Raw genomic sequence first — 24,480 nt, 5'->3', positions numbered from 1 at the left:
TTAATCCACTACAAAAATTTATAAAAAAAAACTTTTTTTTGGGACTCAAAAATTGAGACCCAATTATTTATGTTGAAAATTTTCAAAAAATAACAATAATTTAGAATATAAAAGAAAACGTTTCTAAATAAAGAACCAATTAACTTAATCTTTTATTTTTTTAGGATGCTTCCATTTGCCTTCTAATTTTAGATGCGACATTAATAAATTATCGTCCTTAATTGCATTAATGATTTTCTTTTGTTGTAATCATTTCTCAAGTTCACATCCAGCATTAGTATTTCACACATCTGTTCAGACGTTCAGTAATATAAACTCACAGTTTTTGTTCTTTCATTTTTCTACTTTATTAACTCTAATAAATAAAATTACTATTTCTAAAGTTAATTTAACTCATTTGTATTTCTGTGAAAATAGACGTTGGCTACGTAAGTCAAATATTTAGTTCAATCCTCACATATGTTTTGCTTTTGATTTTTTTGGATAATTCTAATTCTACTTTTATTAATTTCATTCATAGGCCTTTATTAAAGTAATTGAAAACAATTTAATTATTTATTTTTGTGACAAAATAAGAATTCGATTTTTAGAAATAGAACGTTATTGATTTAATCAATCATGTTGAAGGTGACAACATTTTTGCAGGCCAAGCCCATGAATCATTTATGAGCCAGCCCAATAATTAATTAGGCATTTCCTTCATACAAGCCCTTCTTAACGTAAGGATTCATCTTATTTACCTTTTTTAATGGGCCAATCCAATATAGAGAAGACTGTTTTCTTGATGATTCTTCTCATATTTTATGTTCTATTTATTTTAATTATTTAAATGTGACAGGGGGAGAGGGAGTACTACTAAAATTTGAACATTTTCACAGTTGTACCTAAATGTTGCTAACCATTATGCTACATTAAACCATTATGCTACATTAAACCATTTGCTATCACCTCATGCATTGCATATTATATTTTATAATATATTATTAACTAATTGAAAAGTGGATCTGTACTAATTGAAAACTGGATCTTATTTTATGGAATGAAAAGTTGTTTTCAGTATAATCTTTTCAGTTAAGTAAAGAAATTTAAAGTACACTAAATATAAAAAAACGTATGTATTCAAATCAATTTCAGTTAATTATGCTTAATTTTAATAAAAAAAAAGTAATGTTGGATCACATTTTATAAAAAGAAAAGTTATTTCAAATAATTTTTCTTGCACTTCGTTTCTACACATCTTTTAGTTTCACTAATTCTCAACATATTTTAATAACTAATAGTAACGACTCGCTAAGACGATATTATTAGAAATAGCAAATCCTTGCATTTTACAACTCTACGAATCCTAGCATTTTACAACTCTACGAATCCTAGCAATTTACAAATCCTAGCAAAGAACATAGGAATAACAAATCCTAGCAACTAACAACTATAGCAACGAATATAGAAATAGCAATTTCTAGCAAAGAACGCAGAGGCTTATCTTAGACAAAAATCTGCTGCCTCATCACCAAAGTCTAGACTTTCCAAATCTATGTTGGCCAAAAACAAATTTATAAATAAAGGTTGGAACTTTAGAAGATGTAAAATGGAGTAGTAAACAAGAAGAATAATGAATATCATTTCTTTACCTCTCTTAAGTCGGCGAAATGGCGGCGGTAGTGGCCTCAGATGAGGAGGCAGCAGCCGTGGAGCCGACTGTGGTAAGGAGGAGGCCGAAGCCGCCGACTGTGCATGCACAATCGGTGGCGGCAGATCCGAGAGAGAGGAATGGAGAGGAGAAGAGTATGGAGGGAGGAGCCGACGGCGGCGGCAGCGAGGTGAAGAGAGAGACGACGTGGAGGAAAACACGTCGACTGCGGTGCGATGGTGGCGCCGGAGGGATGGCTGGTCGACGTCGCGAGGTGTGAAGCTGGGTGAGGCGGCGGAAGTTCTGATTTGGGGGAAGTTTTGTGTGCAATTGAGGGAGAAAGGTGAATAGTGATTAGGTGAGAGAGAGAGAGAGAGAGTAGATGATACGTGTGGTGGAAGGGGGAGTATATGGACTAATTTAGTTAGTGAAATTGGCTGATCTCTTTTTCTAATTAGATGTTGGGCCTTTAAATTAACTAGATTTAGGTTCTTTTATTTATTTTGGTGAAGGAAGAGTGGGCTAGGTTGTGGAAAATATAGTATGCTGAAATAAGTTGAGAAGGGCCCAAATTTGAATTTCAATTAGTATGAGCCCAATAATAATAATAATAATAATAGTAGGGACTAGGCTTGAGACTTTCTCTCTAAATTAATTAGATTATTTTTCTTAAAACTAAAGTAGTACTTTCCTATTGTGTTGTTTCAAAAGGTTATCTCCGCGAGTAAGATCGGAGTAAGAAATTCAAGTTAAAGGAACTAAACGAACAAGGTGAGCTTTTTATACTAAAAATACAAATTATATTTATGAAAACTCGAACACATGTTCGTGATTTTTAAAGATGATGTCTTGCCATAAATATTTTTGTGTATGATGCCTATCTGTTTGGCTAAGGCTAAGTGAATTATGAATGATGATATATAAGTCGAATTCGGGTCCCAGTGAGGGTGGTGTCCCCGCTCGGACTAGTGTACACAGGATACCTCTGACCGTGAACGGCAAAGAAGGTGACCGTGGAAGGTGGCCACCTTCTCGGAACGAGAAACCTCTGTCATGATGGACAGAGAAGGTGATCGCGCGAGAACACCATCTCGGCGGCACAAGTGATCAGATATGGCTTAGTACAGGAAAAATGGGTTGCAGCCCAATGTGAATATTTTTAGTAAGTTTGGATCTTTTCACTAAAACCCCTGACAAACACGGATTTTGCATGTTTTTAAGGACTAGATTTGGTATTTTTGACGTGTTTGTTGATAAATGATAGAAAAAGATAGAAAAGGTGAAAAAAGGCCAAAGTACAACAGCTTCTGTTCGAGCCCATTCTGCCAGCGATTTTGAGGTCCAGTCAGTGCTTACTACATGTCATTCTCTTTGTCTTCGAAAGAGCTTCGCGTGGATATCTTGCATGTCTTAATCGGAGTTCTATGGAGAAAGTTATGACAATTCTACGAATATTGCGCAGTGTAGTCAAAGCTGGCGGAAATTAGGCGAAAATTCAAGGAATGAAGAAATTATTGCCCAAATCCCTCCTTTTAATTGCAGATTCAAAAATATTATATTTTCAATCAATTGGAGGATACTTTTTACCATTCTAAACCTTTTTCTAGCTTATAAATACCCATAACCTAAATTATAATCTTCATCTCAGAGCCTCCAATCCTTCCCCTCTACACATTCTTCCATTCCATCTTCCACACATAATTCATCCATCTTCCATTGGAGCGGAGCTCTGCAGATCTAGGCAAGAAAAGACTGAAGATTGAAGATTCAACCTTGGGTTTTATCAATTTCTTTTATGTCTTATACTTTTATTTTTGTTTTTACTACTTGTCTATGAGTAGTTAAACATCATTTGTAGTTTTTTTGGTGAAAACTATTATGAATATGTTTTGATTTATTGAATTGAACCTTTTTCTAGCTCTTGTGATTGTTTTGCTTGTTCTTGTGCTTTTATTGTTCTTTTGTCTGGCCAACTTTAGAACTATGTCCGTCTAACTAGATTAATCGAGATATAGCTAGTTTTACGTGGTAAAAGGAACGAGTACAACACATAGGTTTATCTGCATTCGAGAGAGGGGACCCTTTGTGAGGGCTTGAGTCTTAGGAACTTAAGGAGTTAGAATCTAATCTATTGGAAGGAGACTTTGATAGTTAGAGTCTAATCTACTGGATAAGTGCACTCTAGAGAGGGCATATCCTAGAATCGCGACTTTCCTAATAATCCTAGAGACACATAAAGGTAAAGGTTCTGTGAGATTAATCATCACTAGGTCGTAGTAGTTGTATCCTAAAACTCTACGTTCTTTAGCCTGCTTTGTATATTTTATTTTTTTATACTTCTTTATCTGTGTCTAGTTTATAAAACCAAAACTCAAAACTCTGTGTCTCTAAATAGTATGTGACGCTAAGTATACGATAGCCAGTGGCAATCTTATTCCCTGTGTTCGATATCCCGGTACTGACCTTTAGCTATACTAGATCTACCCTGTAAACTTGCAGGTATTTTTAGTGCTAATAAATAGTGCATCAACCCCGAGTGTTACTGTTATAATGGCTTGACAATATTTTCAAATGTATATGTGTATCTCTCGGCAATGTGTTCACTGAGTACCTTTGTACTCAGCCCTGCATATATTTCTAAATGTGCAGGTTGAGTCGTGGAAGGTGGAAACAAGTGCTCTGGTGTGCAAGCTAGTAGCTAACTAGGAATAAAACTCTCGAAGGTTCATGTCTTCATACATGAGCCGCGTTCTTTTGCTTCTACTATGCCGGCTAATAAGGCAATGCATATTTCACCTTTAAACTGATAATTTGTAGGAACATCACTCGAGTCTGCATAATCGAGTATATTTTGTAAAAGTATTTTTCCTAGTAATTATAGTTTGTGTGCCTCATTATGTCTCCTTGACTTTAATTCCCCTAATTTATACCCTCGCTTCTTATAATCCCTCCTTAGTCACGATTTCAACTGGTTATGCTATCCTTAGCTAACTGCGGTCGTGACACTAATCTTATTTCTTTTCAAAGGTTATCTCCTCATAATTTTGTTAGCTGCTATATCAATAATATATATATGTCTATTAATTTTTATGTATTTTATGCTAAAATAACATCGCAATTAGTATTAGCAACATTAGTCCATATATTAGTAATTTTTGTTTATCATGAAATAAGTACAAATACATAGCAGGAATATAAAAATCAAAATCAAAATATCATAAAAAGAAAAAATTATTGGAAAAACTTCAAGAAAATAGTAGTACTAAAAAGTAAGAAAATATTTAATATACAAAATTTTAAAGGTTCATAATTTATTTATTATAAACATAGCTTCTGCATATAATATGCTTGTATCAAACGATCATGTTTGAGTTCTAGAAAAAACACAATATCAAGATAATAAAATTGATTGAAATTTCTTTGTTTTTTTTATTAAAATTGAGCATAATTAACTGTAATTGATTTCAATAAATACGTTTTTGATATTTAGTGTAGTTTAATTTCTTTACTTAAGTGGAGAGGTTATATTGGAAATAACTTTTCTTTCCATAAAATAAGATCCACTTGTTAATTTTTAATGGTGTATTATGTAATGTAGTATACAATGCATGAGGTGATCCCTTTCATTTTTCGGGACTAACATTTTTAATCACCAATTCCAAACCAACAATGATACCATAGTATTTTTTATACTATTTATCTATTTCTGTAGTGATCATGTGCCTATAATCGTTTAATATGACATATTGTTAATAACGTAACATAGCTAGTATTTTTTTTCCTATACAATTTTTAAAAACTTCAAACATGACATTTCGCTATGGAATATTTATAGGTCTTAATTAGTTCGAATCTTACAAAAAAATGTGTGCATTTTGTTCTATTATATATTAATTTTATATTGATCGCATTTCAGCCAAAAGGTGCTTATTGTTTCATCAAATAATCAATTAGTGGAGTAGGTGGTTTAGTCATAATCATGATGATTTTATTCGTAATTATTCAATATGAAATAATTGGAAATATAAATATCATATGAATAACTACTAATCATCTTTTAGCATTTTTACCCAATGCCTTTAACTGAAAATGCATTTACCACAAAATGATTCCAACACTGTTTTACGTATATATTGACTTATACCAAACATTTTATTCTAGTCTTTCCTTATTTTATGGCATTTTCTTAATTGGATAAATATGATATTTGATCCAAAAATCCGATACTATTCACAATGCACAATTATAGCAAAACAACTATCATGTCTACTAATCGCAACCATAATATTTTCTCTATTTTAATTATGGGTAGTGATTTAGAGACACAATGTCTCTATGCCATAATACCACTATGTCATTGTGCCATAATCATACTTTATATTGTGATTAATTTGCCCTATTTTTGTTTCAGAAAGACAAATCTTAAATTATGAAATTTAATTAACACATACTTGCATTAATGTATTCATAACTTTAATTAGACTATTTAAAATCTTAATTACAGTAAATGCTAATAAATTTTTTAAAATATAAAATTAAAAATGATCGTTCTTATAAATAAAAATAATTGAGTTTGTAAATAAAAATTATTAATTTTATAAATAATAATTATAAATTTTGTGAGTAAAAGATATTAATATTATTTTAATACTAAAATTTATTCTATTCATTAATAAAATTATTGTCGTAATAAACTATTTTTTTATTAAATTATTTTCACTAAAATTTATAAAGACTAATTTAATTAGGAACTCATGTATGTTAATATATAAAGACAACAAATTTATATGTGGCGCCCCGGATTTTTAATCCTTGTATTTTGATTAAGTCGGATTATTAGCTCGATTAATTCTCGTTTGGAGGGCGTAGAATTTTTCGTTGTTCTTCGACGTTGGGATAAGTCAAGTATTGTATTAAAAACAAGAAGTTGCAAGGAAATGCATTTAATGATAAAAGTATGAGATATGCTTTTATTAAGATTTCACTTTGGAGATACAATTACATGGAAGAAAATGGAAATGCTAATAGTACTTGTTAGGGACAACACTAACTAGTGTCTAACTAGAGCTTAGTCAAGAAGCTACTCTAAAGCTAATGCTCCAGCATTTCCTAAACTTAGCAATGAAACAAGGCAAGTGATGTAGCAAGATTCTCCTCTACTCTTTCCCTCCTTCTTCTTCTCGATTTCCAGCCCCAAGCTCCAAGATTAGCAGCCCTAAAAACCTGCAAAGTTAGCATGAAAAAGGGGTTAGAAATTTGAAACACAAAAAAAAGGGAGGGGGAGACAATCTCGATTAAGAAAGGGGCGAGAGTAGGCTGATCAGAGCAGCCATGAGGCTGCAAATTAGAGCTGTGAAATCAGCCATAAGTTGACCACTCTCAACTTACACCAAATGGGAATCAAGACCAGCTGCCACAAGATGAAAGAACTCATCCACAAGCTAAAAATGGATGCATAAGTCCCCTCCATCGAGGCTCAAAGGGACAGCCAAGAGAAGGGATTTTTGCTCCCCAAAAATTTCACCATTCTAGTATGAATCAACATACTCATAGAACCCAAAAGGAGCTAGGTATGCAGTCCCAAATTAGAAGCATCAATCTCCAAAAATCTGGCACAAAATGCCAACATTCAAGAGCTATATAAACAGCCCCCTCACCACTCCCTCCTTCCCATACTATTTTCGACACTATCGCAAGAAGTGCAGCGAAAGGGAGGGAAGGGGAGCAAGGGCGGCAAGAGATCAGTTTATAACCGAAAAGAATCACCCAGCAAGGTAACCCCCTCAACAACACTCCTTGCATCATATAGACAAATGAGGTAGCACAAGAACATAGAATTGCTCAATAAGATTCATCACAGTTTAGAAGCAGTCACAATAGGTAGAACCCCCTCAAACAATGAACAACTTGAGCTAAACAATAAGCTACTACCAACTTCCCCTCAAAGCACAATAATCATTGGAACAAGGATGATATAACAAAAACAATAGCAAGCTACTGTCCAAACTCAAACTTGGATTGAATCACGAAATGGTGAAAGCGGAATAGGGGGAAGGGACTTAGCTTGGTGTGTAGGGCTGTCCGACGAAAACCGAATAACGGCGGAGCTCCGGAAACTCCGGCGAGACAGCTGCATGCCGCGGCTGGGGAAGAAGGGAAGGAGGCAGCAGCGTCTGAATCACCGAGACGACGCCGAAGGACGCCCGACACTAACCGGCGCCGCAAGGCTCGTCGGAGAAGGAGGAGAGCGAGAGGGGCGATGCCTCATCCGCGTCGGTAACTCCGACGGAGGCTGCGAGAGCTTCGCCGACGTGAGGAAGGGCCGGCGCCGCAAGGCTCGACGGAGGGGGAGAAAACGATGGAGGAGGAGGTACCCGCTGACGGGACTCCGAAAGTTCCGAGAGGAAAGACGCCGAGGGGAGGGCGTGAACGGCGACGGCTAATTCTCGCCGGAGATGGCGACGCGTCGAGGCGAAGGAGTCGATACGGCTGGGAGAAATTGAATTTGGGAGAAATCCCTAAGTTAATTGAAGGAACAGAATTTGGGGAAAGAAGGAAGAGAGGTTACGGGGAGAGAGAAAGAGAAGGAAAGGAAGGAGAGAGGTGTTTAATTGGGCCTTTTCATAAAAAAATCGAATTGGGCCCAAATTTAAATAAAAGAAAAAGAAGAAGAGAAATGGGCTATTATTTTAAGTTGGGCCAAGATTGTTTCATGCTTCATTTAAATCAAAAATGGGCCTTTCGAGAGGAGAATGGGCCGAAAATAAATTAGGAAGAATGAGTTGTCCTCAATTAAAAAGGTTTTGGGCCATGAGGTTTTTTGGAATGTGCTACTCATTAAAATTAGTGGACTTGGGAAATTAATTGCGAAGTGGAATTAATTTAAGAAATTGAGCTTGAAGCTTAATTAATTCCCGAATAAATTATTGAGTTCCCGATGATGGAAAATATTAAAGCGGAGACGCGAAAGCCGACCGGCGTCGCCCCGCGACGCCATGTGCGGCCTTAAGAAAAATTTGAAGGAGAAGGAATTTAAGAAGGGATTTTAAAAATCCGTATTTTATTGAGGAAATAGAATTTCTCCAAAGGAAGTAAAGATAGTAATTAAGTGCTGCAGAGCAGTAAAGCCTAGTTAGGATTTAAAGAGAAATCCTATAAGCCGAGACTAAGAGATAGATGCTATCCTGTAGGATGCATGCATTCTTTTCAGAGAAATAGTTCAAGTGCTAATTAGCGTGTTACGCTATTATTTTCAAGGGAGAAAAATATTCAGGGGCAAGTGAGGCCCAGCGAGGAATTTAAGTGGAGATAAGCACAAGAGGTGGGCTTTCTTTTAATATCCAGCACTATAGTGTGGATATAAAGCAAATGTTTTGAAGTATGAAATATCTTTTCTGAAAAATGAGAATGTGATCATCTCTTTTAAAGTTGTTGTCATGCCAGAAAATGTTTGTTTTTGAGACCTGTCTGATAGGGCTATATGCCGAGACTTTTGGCGATGCCAAAAGGTTAGTAACGAATTCGGTTCCCAATAGGACCGCAAATCCTATTCGGAATTATGTGCACAAGAGCTGTGAGCCATCCTAGAGAGAGGTTGGCCGGCGAGGATACTGTTGAAGGTGGCCACCTTCACGGTACACTAGATTCTCAGACATGGCAGAATACAAAAGAACTTAGATTGCAATCAAACTTTTAAGATCACAAAAGAATTTAGTATGCTCGGGCCTTTTAAGAAAACTCCCGTGTGATACTGTTGATGGATGACAACTTATATTTGTATGTTTTGTTTTCAGCATGTGTTCACTGAGTACTCCTGTACTCAGCCCTGCATGTATTTATAAACGTGCAGGTTGAACGTCAAGTGGGAGAAAAGATTGATCGGAGTCGATGCTATTAAATAAGGCTGTGGATATCTCGACGATTCGTGTCTTCATACACGAAGTCGTTCAGTTGGGACCTATTCCGCTGTGTTTTGTTGAATGAGAATAGTATTGTCTCATCATTGAACTCTGATTCATTTGACATATCAAACATTCTATTTTGAGATTGTACCAAATACTCGACTGTTATTTTGGTAATATCACATTTGTCCTTCGACAAGTTCTTCAGATTTTACCCCTTTTCTATCCCCGCTTCTTTAATCCCCCATTAGTCGCGAATCACCCATTCTTGTTATCCTTAATGAGAATTGGGTCGTGACATTATACTAATATTTTCTATTTAAATATATACGCATAAAATCCAAAATGAAGATTGTCCATCATAAATATACGGGAACAAATACAGTCCTTAATTAGATCTAATTAATATAGTAGTACAATTTAATGTAAAGGATAGTAAAGTAAATGTACAAAATATTAATTTAACTAAAAATAAAATCTGGTATATAATTACTAAAGTCCCCATTATGGCTTTACCATTATGTCTCTAAAACATTTCTCTTTAATTATATTACTTCATTAATCTTAAATTACTCCTGCTTTAGCGTCGCTACAAAATCAATCAATACTACAACGCGCAACTCCTTCTCGGAAGCTGTTGCTACATGGTATGGCCCACCAACCGGAGTGGGGAGCGGTAATGCAACATATTTTCAACTCCATTTCAATTCCTTTCGTTCTACTGAAAATGATCCATTTTTCTTTTTTTAATCTATCCCAATTAAAATGATTTATAGTGTTTCTGTATTTATTACATTGTTACTTATTAATTTCACAGGCCTTTATTAGAGCAATTAACAAAAAGAAAGTGAAATCTTAGAATCTAGACATATATAGATCAGTTTGAAGGGTAGGGTAGTTTGTTGCTTTTGTCCTATTTTTTGACCTTTTCTTATTTGTCTAGTTTTCTTGGCTATTGCTTCTGAATTAGTCTTTTGCTTTAGAATAACTACTGAATCAGTAAACATGACAAAAAGACAGCTTAGGCTTGTTCATAACAACCTTGTTAACTCAGAAGAGGATGAATGAACATCGGTCTTTCCGAATTCATACAAATGAACTCTTTTACTCTATCATTTGATGTTCGTCTTCAAACAAAGGCCTGCTTCTCTTGTACTACCACTACTATATAACATGATCATAGACGTAAACTGACTTGTTCTCTAGTGCTACAATGGCTTCGTTCGAGCAGCCAAGAATCACACTTCTCTCTCTCGTGCTCCTATCTCTTATCTCTTGTATGAACTGCTTAGACACCTACTATGAATGGATTGTCACTGCAGATTTCTATTCCAAAACCAGCAATCTCACGGTAAGTATATACTCCCTAGTCCCTCCGTCGTACTCTAAGTGACACATTTTACGTTTTCATTTTTGGAATGTTACACTCTAAATGACACATTTATAAATATAGAAACACCACTCTCCCTACTTTTCGTCTCCCTTACTTAATTCTCTCCACTTTACACACAAAACAACACTACATAAAATCTCGTGCCGAATTAGAAATGCATTTAGACTGGGACGGAGAGAGTATGTTTTTCTCTCTCACAACTCTTGTGTGTCGCTCTACTTGTACCAATGTATGTAGCTTTTGCAGGTTATCAAGATCAACGGAATGTTCCCCGGGCCTCTCATAAACGCGACAACTAACGACGTTGTTCATGTCAATGTGTTCAACGATCTGGACGAACCCTTGCTCTTTACATGGTACAATCAACCAGGTCAAGAATGCTAGTAGTATTTTTTTTTGGATATTTTTTAGTTATGTTTTTCGTGTTGTTAAGGAATGGAATACAGCAGAGGCTGAACTCATGGCAAGACGGAGTGTCGGGCACGAACTGCCCGATCGAGCCTTGGACGAACTGGACTTACGTTTTTCAGGCAAAGGATCAGATAGGCTCCTACACTTACTTCCCGTCTATAAACTTCCAGAAGTCCAGTGGAGGATACGGCCCGATTCGAGTCAACAACCGCGATGTCATTCTCGTGCCTTTCCCTAAACCAGAAGCCGAGTTTGACCTCCTCGTTGGCGACTGGATGGACGACTACTACAAGGTAACAATCTGCGACAGCCATTTTTGTCGAATGATCCTTCTATTTTATATCACTCGTTTTCATGGCAGAATACTCGGATAACGATACAAGAAAACTCAAACCGAACGTACCCTAATGCCATGTTGATGAATGGGAAGGGGCCTTATGGAAACCTTGATTCCACATTATACGAGTCTTTCAACATCACAAAAGGTGAAAATGAGTTGTGGCATTCTTGTAAGTTTTGTTCTCAAGCGAGTTCTTGATCTTGAATCGTGTTCGTGTTCGTGTTCGTGTAGGGAAGACCTACCGGTTTAGAATCTCAAATGTCGGGACTCAGTTCAGCTTCAACTTGAGGTTTCAGAAGCATCCGATGGTGCTTGTGGAGACGGAAGGCTCCTACACGAACCAGATCACGCTGGATTCTCTCGATGTGCACGTTGGCCAGTCCTACTCGGTTCTCGTCACCGCTGATCAAGACGAGGCCGACTACTATGTGGTGGCCACCCCGAAATTTTTCGATTTCCATTCATCCAATAGCTCCCTTGTTGCCAAAGGGATACTTCATTACCTGAACTCTTTATCACCTGTCCAAGGCCCGGTTCCCGACGGCCCTGGTGCGTTCGACGTCGACTTTTCGATGAATCAAGCTAAATCCATAAGGTAAGCAATCACATTGAATACTAGTTTGCTCAAGTTTCTTTCAACTTATGTTGTGTTTTCGCTAGTGAAGATGGAATCTGACTGCGGGTGCTGCGAGGCCTAATCCACAGGGCACGTTCAACGTGTCGAACGTAACGCTGTCTCAGACGTTCATCCTGCACGGGTCTAGAGCTTTGATCAACGAAGTCCAGAGCTATGTCGTGAACAATGTGTCTTATCTCACTCCCACTACTCCCCTGAAGCTTGCTGATCACTTCAGAAATGGCTCGGGCGTGTACCAGCTCGATGAGTTCCCTACTCAGTCGGTTAGTGGTGCTGCGGTCTACGGGGTCTCGGTCGTTACAGGGGTGCATAAGGGGTGGCTCGAGATCGTGTTCAAGAATGATCTTGTTGATGAGATTGATTCTTGGCATCTAGATGGCTTTGGATTTTTTGTTGTAGGGTGAGTTTTTTTTAATACTACAATCTTTTTTTTATTTTTTATTTTTACTAGTTTTTGTATTGATGGATTTCTTGAGACTATGATTGTAGATTAGGGTTGGGGGAGTGGACGGTGGATTCGCGTGACACGTATAATTTATACGATCCGGTGGTTCGTTCGACCGTGCAAGTGTATCCGAGCGGATGGACGGCTGTGTACGTGTTTCTTGACAATCCCGGGATGTGGAACTTGAGATCCCAGAATTTGGTGCATTGGTACATGGGACAGGAGATCTATATTAGGGTTCACAACGACGACCCGAACCCGGCCAAGGAGCGCCCACCTCCTCAAAACCTCCTCTTCTGCGGTGAGCGCTCTAACCTCGACTAACATGTGGAAATTAGTCTGATGTTCGGGTTTAGGCCCATGTCTGGCCCAAAAATAGCCTGGGCCGACATGTATCGATAGAATTTGGGCCCAATGGGCTCGGGCTGAAGCCGAATAGTTTCATATATTGTTGCATTGTTACAGGAGTGGTGGATGGTGATGCTGCTTTAGCACCTGCGCCGGCTCCACAAGCCGGGTGGTGAGGGAGATCCCGACGGGTGACTAAGTGCGAGCCGAGTTATCAATTAAGGGTTAATTATGCAAACCAAATATTTGATTAAATCGAATTCTTTTACTAGTCGTCTTATCATTTAAACAAACGTTTTTCAATCGTAATATTTTTTGTACCAAATAATCTTACTTGTGACAAGTTGTTTCATCCTTGATTGATGCCTTATCAATTAAGTCGCGTTACAACTTTCTTTAGTTTTCACCTATTCATTAATTCAATTCGAACTTTGGCCTATTAATTAGAGGAAGAATATCTTACAATAAGCTGATGTCATTCTCACTATGATCTATCATGACAATGAGGAAGTATTTCTTATGATCAATCGGGCACAGTTCATGGTTTGTAAACTAATTAATACTGTGTTGTTTGAATCTCTTTTGCAATCTGTAAAAGAATAAAAAAAATACAAGCAAATACTCTAATCAATACTCTATGCAAAACCACTACATCAAATGTAAAAAAATACACATCGGTATTATCCGTCAATCTCATCAACTGCAACCTCTAAACCATAGCATTATATTAATTGTGAACATTCCAATTGTATAGTTTGGTGAGATTTTGTTTGGGTCCAATGGAATTGGCATAATAGACACCATCACCTCTTGCTTCATAGTAACATGGGTTGTTATGACATCTATTGTCATCCTTAAAGTTCTTAGTTTTATAAACTACTAAAGCTTGATCCTTATTATACCACCAAAAATGACAGAAGAATAAAGTATTATCCCAAAAACTAGTACAAAATGTGAAATGATAATCACCGTTACGACCAATTCTATGGAGGCCAAGATCGTCGTCTCCAGATGCACAATGTGCCTCGAGGCTGTGAGGATTTGGAGGGAGATTATTCTTTACATATACATGTATGCGATCAGTGAAGCAATCTTTTAGTGATTCCACTGGTTGTACTTGAATTAATATTTGAGCCCACAAAATGAAAAATAGGAGGAATTTCATTCCGCCATTGTTCCTCATTTTGATTGAACAAAAACTTGAAATTGCGAGTGATCATGAAAATATATATTTCTTCACTTGTATTTATAAACTATGTTTGCTTCACTTTTAGCCACTAACAAGGTTTAGGTGTTAATGTGGTTTTCAAGGTTTTGTGGTTTGGGAATTTCTCCACTATATAGGGTTTGGTAGAAGTTTATTAAACCATGAATATGTTGTGTACTATGTTTGGTTCAATTATAGTACTATATCATATGAAAAACCAAATGAAATGACAATTCTACCCCCATATAATTTATCTATTGACTAAAACGCCCTAATCTTGATTTGTGAAAAATTAGGGCGGCAATGGAAATTTTCTTCATTTGGGGATTTAAAACGATGGGAGAAATAGAATTATAATTTCAATAATCTGTTCCCAGCATCAATTTAGGCATGCATAATGTGTGTTTGTGTTGAAAATATTTCAAAAACAATATAATGTACATATAAACACAGAGCTATCATTTTGAGTATTTTGTTACAAATAAATTGTACTCATATATTTATTGAAGTTACCTTTATTAATCCTGCAAAAAATTTCGGCGATCGAAATATCGACGCGACACCCAAGTTACTCATCGATTGCCAAATTACACGTAGATTTTACCAAAATTACATAGATTACCACATCGGCGTGTAATTTCGGTTGTCACGTCAATTTCGATCGATGGAATTTTTGATAGCGCATTTTGTTTCCAAAAACGGAACAATGGATATTAAAATGGCATTTGCAAATTTATGTTGAACAAAATTTGGGTTTGAGATTTAGAGGTGATCACCTCTAAATCACTATATACGTATTTCAATCAAGAATTTCGTTTATTCTTACTTTTTATGCAGATGTTGTCGAAAAATATATCGGCTAGGTTCAATAAATATTTGCACTTATTACAAAATACGTGATCGATGCTAAATAAAAAATGACCCATAGTTCATGTATTTAGTGACAATTTATCCAAAGTAGGAAAAAGTATTCCAAGTTAAAATGTTGCAAAAACTCGAATTACAATTTGAAATAACTAAAGATAGACTTTATTCATAATACATCCACATATTAATTCATCAACAACATTTAATGTTCCATTGATACCTTTTCCCTTCATAAAAATAAATACCATCTTCTTTGGCTGTCCATTTGCATGTATTGTTAGGACACCATTGTCTCCATTCGGAAGAGTAAGCAACAAATCCTACTTCCTTTGAACCTGATCGAAGATTGCAACTGAATAAAGTATTTCCCAACACACTATTACAAAAACTCCAATGGTAATCTTGATTAACACCAACCACATGGTTTCCTAGATCATCTTCTCCAGATTGACAATGCACTTCCAGTGATGGAGAATTTGTCGAGAGATTGCTAATGATGTGAACTTCAACTTTAGGAGTAAAAATACATTTCTTTGATAATGCAAAGTTAATGTGTGATATAATCAAGATAAATGATAGAAATATTCTCATTTTGGTACACCTAATTGATTATGATACACATTGATAAGATGTTGTCAGAGTCTGTTTTTATAGTTTTACAGAAAAATGGGCATTAACGCCCCTTTCTTGAAAATTGGACATGATGAGAGTGATTATGCAAAATGAATTTAAGATTACTCTACAATTACAAAACTATGGTAATTTCAAAATTAATTGCATATGATGGAACATGTTTTTTGGGTCACTATATATATGCCACCGATATGTGCATAATTTCACGTTACCGAAAATATTGGTAAAGCATTGACAATAAATAAAGACTTTCATGATTTAATCAGATTTCATGATTTATCTAGAATTTCACCCTCATTACAAAATACCATTGAATCCCCTTAATAAAATATTTAGGTCGTGTGGAAAATTGAAAATTACCCATAGCTAGTTCATATATTTAGAGATAGTTTAATTCATCAACAACATTTAATGTTCCATTGATAACTTTTTCAGAGGAGTAAGCATAAAATCCTACCTCCTTTGAAATTGATCGAAAATTGCAATGAAATAAAGTATTTTTCCAATATACTATTACAAAAATTCCACTAATAATGCAATTATAGCAGCCCTCCGACGGCAATTGGGATACCGCCATCGGACTAGTCTTCTTTAAATTTCCACGGATGTATTTTTAAATTTTTAGGATTTAATTATGTAACTTTTAAATTTTATGATTTTAACTATGTACTCCCTCTGTCCCTGTCCCTGGAAGGGATCACCTCATGCATTGTATACTACATTTCATAAAATATTCAAATTTGAGTAGTACTCCCTCTCCCCCTATCACATTTAAATAATTAAAATAAATAGAACATAAAATATGAGAAGAATCATCAGAACAGTCTTCTCTATATTGGATTGGCCCATAAATAAAAGGCAAATAAGATGAATTTATTGGGCTGGCTCATAAATGATTCATGGGCTTGGCCTGCAAAAATGTTGTCACCTTCAACATGATTGATTAAATCAATAACGTTCTATTTCTAAAGATCGAATTCTTTTTCTGTCACAAAAATAAATAATTAAATTGTTTTCAATTACTTTAATAAAGGCCTATGAATGAAATTAATTAAAGTAGAATTAGAATTATCCAAAAACTCAAAAGCAAAACATATGTGAGGATTGAACTAAATATTTGACTTACGTAGCCAACGTCTATTTTTACAGAAATACAAATGAGTTAAATTAACTTTAGAAATAGTAATTTTATTTATTAGAGTTAATAAAGTAGAAAAATGAAAGAATAAAAACTGTGAGTTTATATTACTGAACGTCTGAACAGATGTGTGAAATAATAATGCTGGATGTGAACTTGAGAAATGATTACAACAAAAGAAAATCATTAATGCAATTATGGACGATAATTTGTGTTTCTAAACATACCATCAACACTTTAAAAGCGTCCTTATTATTAATGTCTCATCTAAAATTAGAAGGCAAATGGAAGCATCCTAAAAAAAATAAAAGATTAAGTTAATTGGTTCTTTATTTAGAAATGTTTTCTTTTACATTTTAAATTATTGTTATTTTTTGAAAATTTTCAACATAAATAATTGGGTCTCAATTTTTGAGTCCCAAAAAAAAGTTTTTTTTTTATAAATTTTTGTAGTGGATTAATAATGGTAACAGACTAAATAAATACTGTACGCAAGATTTTTTACATAATGAAGTTAGTGGAGTATTAAACTAGTTTATTTGGAGTCAAATATTGAAATATGCTTGGATTTTTGGGTTTGAGATTGAATCTATCTCATTGTTAATTAAGAATTTTACCATCTTTCATTCCAATTTATCAGTTTTATTTCCAACCTTTGGCAGTTGTATTTGTATCAACTTAATTTTCGAAGCAAATGATAGGATATCCTCTAAGTGCCCTGTTTGGTAGATATGATAAGATAACTCGATAAATTATCATGATTAAACCTAGATAATATAACAAGTATAGTGTTTGGTAGAGTAAGATATGAAAATGGATAGAGTTCAAGTTAACGTGTAATAAGACTTTTGTTTCCTTCGTATACTGTACTGAATTGTTACTAAGTTATTTATAATCTGCTTAATTCTATTATAAATTCGGATTTTATTAATACATTTGATAATTTAATGACAAAGAAATTTTTTATATTAATATATAGGAATAGGATTCTCACAAAAATAATTTATTAATTCGTCACATTCAGCAATAAAAAGAGGTTGACATTTTCCACACTTCAACTAAAGAGCAATGCAGATTACTATTTATTCAAATATTAGTGCGATCAAAAGTTAGTATTGGAGTAATAGAATTGTCCAATCTTCCAATCATAAGGAATGACATTGTATGCAGTAATCGATGCACTGCTTTCAGGTTCAGTGATCCTTACAGAGAAAGGACCTTTTTGCCAATCTTTCAAATCAGCTTTCCATGTGACTCCCCAAGATCTTTGCATTGGCACCCAATCTGAGTTTGAAGGTTGCAGTTCAACACTAGCAATATCACCATATCCATTCAAAGCCTCCACCACAAAGGCTAGATAGTAAGCATTTGACCCCGGAACAATTTTGAATTTAACGTTTGAATTGTAGTTGCATTTTACCCTGGTCACAATAACAAAGCGGAGATTGTTAGATTCTACGGGAGCTATGTTTTGTCTCATTAATTAAAGTGTACCTTCTATACTGAATATTGATCTTGCCAGCATTCCTCAAGTTGTATTCTTGGCCAGAATATGCCAAAGCTCCAAAAGCTTTTCCACTTAAATCGAAGTGAATGTCATCGTCATTGCATGAACCGGGACAGTCGTCTGTAATTGTTACTTTAATTGCATTTTTTGAACATTCATTGTTATACATACACTTCACCTACAAATATAAATAAGGTTATTGCATGTCAACTAATTATTTTTTAATGTATGCTACTATGGAAATAAAAATAGCTAGACTTAGGTTTTATTTTTTTGGATATGATATATTACCTCATAACAAGCTCCGCAACCGGCTCCGGATTGAAATAAGTTGTTATTTCCAGCAGAAACAAAACCATAGTAGGGATCATTTTCTATATCATATCCCAAGCCACAAGCTCCCCCATCTTATGAAATAGTAAATAATAAGTTAAATAAATAATAATATAACAATCTTTGTCCCAATATTTCTTATTAAAAAAATCAATAGCTCGATGCCTCGATCTAAAAGGCAGTAAATTTCGTGTAGAAAAGAAATTGATCACTTGAAGTGAGACGGATTGAGTATAGTAGAGTTAAAGATGTAGGATTACCACTTCCGGCTCCTTCGGGAGGGCCATACCACGTGGCAACACCGTTGTAGAAGGAGTTGTTTTCTGTAGTAACATTAACTGATTCTATGCAAAAGCATGAGTAATTCAAGATTAACAAAGTAACTAAAATAGAGAAAAGATTATAGTTGCGAGTAGTTAACATGATTGTTGTTTTGCTGTATTGGATGTGTATTTATCTCCAATGCTCCATGCACCCTTTTTATAGGAATGGGAGAAATACTACATTTTTAAGTTGTAATCCTATTAATATATTTGGTTAATAAAATTAATTAAATCTTGATTATTGTAAATGAGGATTGGCAAAAGGAGAATCTACAAACATAAATCATTATGACTTGTTGTCGGTTTAGGAAATGGAAGATTATAGCGATCAACTATATAACCAAGTAGAACAGTCTCGTGTAATTAAAGCATGCAACCCATTCTTCACCTTATAATCTTATTGAAGAATTATTTATTAAAAAATATTGATAACAATGTCAACCAAAAAGTTGTACAACGTAATGAATCGGAAACTGGAATTTGAGGTCAAAATATCACGTTATATAATAATTGAAGTTTTTATTATTTATAATCTGAGCTGATTTTTAAGAATATTTATATTCTTAACTGATCTATGTGATTATCAATTTTAATAAGGATTAAATTCATAATAAAATTTAAAGAATCTGATAAAAATAAAATAAAATTATGTGGAAGAAAAACTTTTGAATGCAAATTATATAAATACAGCAAAAAATAGAAAAGATAAAATATCTAATCGGTAAAAAGTTATGAATATCATTATTACACTGGCAACATTAATTTGGATGTGAAACCTTTGAAATTGAAGATTATTTAATCAAAATTTCAATTATTTTTTTAAAAATTACTAGTAGAAAGATTGAAAAATGTAATCATTAAAAATGTATCAAGAAACCTAAAAAAGGGGATAAAAAAACTCTAATAATGGAAATTATATAAGAAAATTGAACTTAAGAATTAAGGGTATGATCTTATGAAATAGTAAACATTAAGTTAAATAAATAACAATATAACAATCTTTGTCCCAATATTTCTAATTAAAAAAATCAATAGCTCGATGCCTCGATCCGAAAGGCAGTAAATTTCGTGCAGACTAGAAATTGATCACTTGAAGTGGGACGGATGGAGTAGTACAGTTAAAGATGTTTGGGATTGGTGATTGAAAATGTTAGCCTCTTTAAATGGATTAATGTTGTTTAATTGTTAGCAACATTTAGATTTAGGTAAATTTTATTATTTTTGCTAATATTTATTAATAATCGATGACATTGTATGTGGTAATAGTAAGGGATGACATTGTATGCGGTAATCGATGCTTTGCTTTCAGGTCCAGTGATTCTTACAGAGAAATGACCTTTTTGTGCATATTTCAAATCAACTTTCCATGTGACTCCGAAAGATCTTTGCATTGACACCCAATTTGAGTTTGAAGGTTGCAATTATTATACGGGTTATAAGTTCTACTGATCTTAAAGTTGAATTGTTAATTCCTCTAGAATTTTGTACTCAATTTTCTAGTTTCGAGTATAATCACCATGTTTTGCAATTTTCTCAAGATTATCAATGTCTAGTAGTAGTAATAATCTCCAGTAAATTTTGTTGTATAAAATTTATGCAATAAGATTATAAATATCAGTTATATTTTTAATAATTCATATTCTCAACATATATTTAAGAGATTTTAGGATAGTGGCTGTATTTACACAATATTGTTTTAGTAATTCATATTCTCAACATATATTTAAGAGATTTTAGGATAGTGGCTGTATTTACACAATATTGTTTTAGTAATTCATATTCTCAACATATATTTAAGATATTTTAGGATAGTGGCTGTATTGACACAATATTGTTTTAGTAATTCATATTCTCAACATATATTTAAGAGATATTAGGATAGTGGCTGTATTTACACAATATTGTTTTAGTAATTCATATTCTCAACATATATTTAATAGATTTTAGGATAGTGGCTGTATTTACACAATATTGTTTTAGTAATTCATATTCTCAACATATATTTAAGAGATATTAGGATAGTGGCTGTATTTACACAATATTGCTTTAGTAATTCATATTCTCAACATATATTTAAGAGATTTTAGGATAGTGGCTGTATTTACACAAAATTGTTTTAGTAATTCATATAATTGATTATTAGAGTCAGAAAATATATCCATACCAATAAATATACTACAGTATTAGAAATATCCATGTCATGCTTACAGTAAATATTATATAATTAAATTGATGATTTAGGAAAACATATATAATCAGGATTTATTTAATTTCATCAACATAATATATTATTAGAGTAAAAAATGAATAAAAGTGGGTCTGGGCCCACATTCATGCTCTTCCGCAAAAGCATGCTTGGTGGATATTCATAATATTCTCAAAATATATTTAAGAGATTTTAGGATAGTGGCTGAATTTACATTAACAAATTTAGTGATGAAGACAAATATCCGACGGATAGAGAAATAAATGCACAAATTAATGTCGATCTTTTAAAACTAATGCACAACTTTAGGAAATAATATATACTCTAATTTATGATAATCACGTTTTATTTAATTTCATCAACCGAATATATTATTTGGGTAACAAATCTAGCCCTTCTCTCACCATTATAAAATGATGGCCATTAATCTTATTTTGAATTAAACATAATGTACAATACACTTGAATCAACATGAAAGACTACACAATTACCATTCTATTTCTTTTCCTAATTTCTCCCAATCACTTTCAAGCAACTATAGCACGATCATGCGTCTTTACGGATAAATTCACAGTTCATATTTTAAATAAGCTCCCTCCAAAATCTCAATTGAAGTTGCATTGTGCATCCAAAAATGATGATTTAGGAAATCATACCCTAATCGTTGGTCAAGAATATACGTGGAGCTTTTGTGAGAATTTTATTCCAAATACTTTATTCTATTGTGATGCTTCGTGGGGTTCAAAAAGGTGTCATTTTGATGCTTTTTCATCGTCGTGGAATGGTAGATGCAGCCATGGTAAATGTTATTGGGAAGCAAGAGAAGATGGATTTTATATGTCAAGCGCTAAGGATGTTCCATCATTTTATAAAAAGTATGGTGATTGGATTTAATATACCATCTTATGAAGAGAAATGAAAAACACAAATATAGTTATAATATTTGATAAGATGTTTCATATTCTCTATGTTTATTAACTACATGTAACTTGAATTAAAAAAAAGTAACATATGCTTTTATTAACACATGCTTACGAACACATCAGCTAGCAATGCATGCAACTAATATTCAATGGAAGTACTCCACAATTGATGAAATATATTGCATTCACCGAGTCCCTTTTTTTTACTATGAATTTTTAAAAATATAATGAAACAAAAGTTAAAAAGGTTTAGGTATGTTGAGAATAGAAACTAAAAAATACTACAAATATCCTATATTAGAGCACTTCACAATGGCTTTAACCCTTTCATAGTGTTATCACATTCCTTCCAAAAATTCCTCATGCCAACATCATTAGAGTGTCCACAGTGGGGGAGCCGCGGACGGTGGCTCGGGTGCGCGGCCCCCACTGCAGAGAGCCACGAAGTGCGACTGGGAGCCGAGGGCCGAGAGAGAGCCGCGGCCCACCACTGCAAAGAGCCGAGATTTGCGGCTCGGCCGACGAAATTTGATATATATATTTTTTTATTTTCGAAAATTCTTTTATAAATATTACACTTCCATTTCCATTTCTTCCCACTCCATTTTTACACTTCAAAACCCTAATTTTAATCCTATCAAAAATGCAAGGTGGAGATGGTGATTCCCCGGGATATGGAGACTCGGGATACGGCAACTTCCCATCTTCCCAACCGTGGAGATCGAGTCCAACCCCCCCCCCCTCCAAATCAGATGTGGAGTCCACAATCGAAGTTGGGGTGGGCCGAAGGGTCGGAGACGGGCGAAGCTAGCGGCAGTGGGGGCGGCGGCGGCGGCAACAAAGGTGGTGAAGAAGATGTGCCGGCGGTGGCGTCTTTTTTTTAGTGTTTTTAAAAAATTTACGTTGTATAATTTTCCTCTATCTATAATACTAACGAAAATTTGTCTCTAATTCGCTTTTTTATTAAATTATGTTTATTTTCCAAATTATTAGTCTAATTAAATTTATTGTAGTTAAATTAAAAAATATCATTAAACAAAACAAACAAATTAATTTTTATTTGAAGAGGGCCACATTTCGTGGCCCTTGTTGTCTTTGGGTTTTATTACCATTGTGGAGGGCCATGGAGAGCCACATTTGGTGGCTGAGCCAACTTTCGTGGCCCCAGAGGGCCACCATTGTGGACACTCTTAAGCCCTCCTAAAAATACCTTCAGCCCTCCCACAGTCCTACAATAGCCTTCAGCCATCGACACAAAATGCAGTAGGGATTGGTCATCATGCCTCAGCCTGCTTGGATCCTTTAGTCTTAGACCAAATACAAGATAAAAGTGCACCAAGAATTGTGGTGCAAAATGCAGCAAGAACTACTCAAGCAAAGACTCGGACAGAAAGAAACATGAGATGAAGAAGTAGTTTGTGTCCAAGTAACCCCCACAATCAAGAAATCACACTCCTGATGCTGCTGATGCACCATAGAAATGATGTCTCACGAACTAACTTCAAAACTCGATACTTTATTTATTTTTTTGCTCCGTACTTTGCTGCTGCTGCTGATGATGATGCAGCGTAGTGATATGTCTTGCGAACTAACTTCAAAACTCGATACTTTGTTTCTTCTTGCTTTGTACGTTGGTTGTGTTTTGACTAATATTTTGGATTTATCTATTCATAATTCTCATTTTATTGGTATTATTTATTGGTTATTGATTTAATGGAGTAGTTAGAATCATGATTTTGTGTATAGATGTAAAACGATAAAAGGGTTCTAATACAATTCTTGAAGATTAACAACGGAAAAGTGCCGTTGGCAAATTTGAACAAACAATATTACCAACGCACAAATTCTTGCTTCCATGTTATAGCTGACTTGAGACTATTTGGCAGGTTATTCAATTTCTTGAGTCACAAGAATGCAACATGTTCACACCCGGACAATATTTGGTACTATAACCACTATGTCTGTGAGGACACGAAAACTTATTTATAATTAACTATGGTTATTCAACGATGCATAACGGTTATGCGTCACTCCCTGAGTCGGAATACAACTAAAACGCTTCATTAAAATGGAATTCCATTAACATGCTGTCAATGAAAGCACCAGTTGTTGTTACAGGCGTTCTCCGTAACGAGGCCGGTTAACTAACTTCTCGGAGTGATAAGGTGATCGAACCTTCGACGTGCTTGAAGGAAAGGTCACGATTTGTTGTTTTACGGACGTGTTCCGATGACAACA

General features: G+C 34.6%; 2 protein-coding genes across 2 annotated transcripts; one reads left to right on the top strand and one right to left on the bottom strand.

Moving 5' to 3' along the window:
- Positions 1-10,479: 10,479 nt before the first annotated feature.
- On the top strand, positions 10,480-13,365 carry LOC121778793 (monocopper oxidase-like protein SKS1). The gene is made up of 8 exons (XM_042176191.1): positions 10,480-10,882; positions 11,171-11,280; positions 11,358-11,628; positions 11,697-11,820; positions 11,907-12,270; positions 12,341-12,712; positions 12,802-13,058; positions 13,223-13,365. Exons 1-8 carry the CDS (start codon positions 10,745-10,747, stop codon positions 13,279-13,281), a joined length of 1,695 nt encoding a protein of 564 aa, XP_042032125.1. The 5' UTR covers positions 10,480-10,744; the 3' UTR covers positions 13,282-13,365.
- Positions 13,366-18,052: 4,687 nt separating this feature from the next.
- Positions 18,053-23,421, bottom strand: LOC121779207 (expansin-B6-like). Its single transcript, XM_042176528.1, has 5 exons — positions 23,352-23,421; positions 19,051-19,134; positions 18,749-18,864; positions 18,445-18,635; positions 18,053-18,371 (listed from the first exon to the last, which is right to left on the bottom strand). The coding sequence occupies exons 1-5, from the start codon at positions 23,419-23,421 to the stop codon at positions 18,053-18,055; spliced, it is 780 nt and encodes a 259-aa protein (XP_042032462.1).
- Positions 23,422-24,480: the final 1,059 nt, after the last annotated feature.

This window comes from Salvia splendens, chromosome 19 (assembly GCF_004379255.2).
Source record: "Salvia splendens isolate huo1 chromosome 19, SspV2, whole genome shotgun sequence".
NCBI classification, from domain to species: Eukaryota; Viridiplantae; Streptophyta; class Magnoliopsida; order Lamiales; family Lamiaceae; genus Salvia; species Salvia splendens.
The sequence above is the reverse complement of the archived record's forward strand: the minus strand, read 5'-3'. Positions and strand labels throughout refer to the sequence as shown.

Excerpts from the sequence above, each read along its gene's own strand:
- LOC121778793 (XM_042176191.1), top strand. The coding sequence starts at position 10,745 with ATGGCTTCGTTCGAGCAGCCAAGAATCACACTTCTCTCTCTCGTGCTC. Across the intron at positions 10,883-11,170 it reads CCAAAACCAGCAATCTCACG|GTTATCAAGATCAACGGAAT; the intron begins GTAAGTATATAC and ends TAGCTTTTGCAG. Across the intron at positions 13,059-13,222 it reads TCAAAACCTCCTCTTCTGCG|GAGTGGTGGATGGTGATGCT; the intron begins GTGAGCGCTCTA and ends GCATTGTTACAG.
- LOC121779207 (XM_042176528.1), bottom strand. The coding sequence starts at position 23,421 with ATGGTGGCCCTCTGGGGCCACGAAAGTTGGCTCAGCCACCAAATGTGG. Across the intron at positions 18,865-19,050 it reads TCCCGAAGGAGCCGGAAGTG|ATGGGGGAGCTTGTGGCTTG; the intron begins GTAATCCTACAT and ends CTATTTCATAAG. Across the intron at positions 18,636-18,748 it reads GTTGCGGAGCTTGTTATGAG|GTGAAGTGTATGTATAACAA; the intron begins GTAATATATCAT and ends TTATATTTGTAG.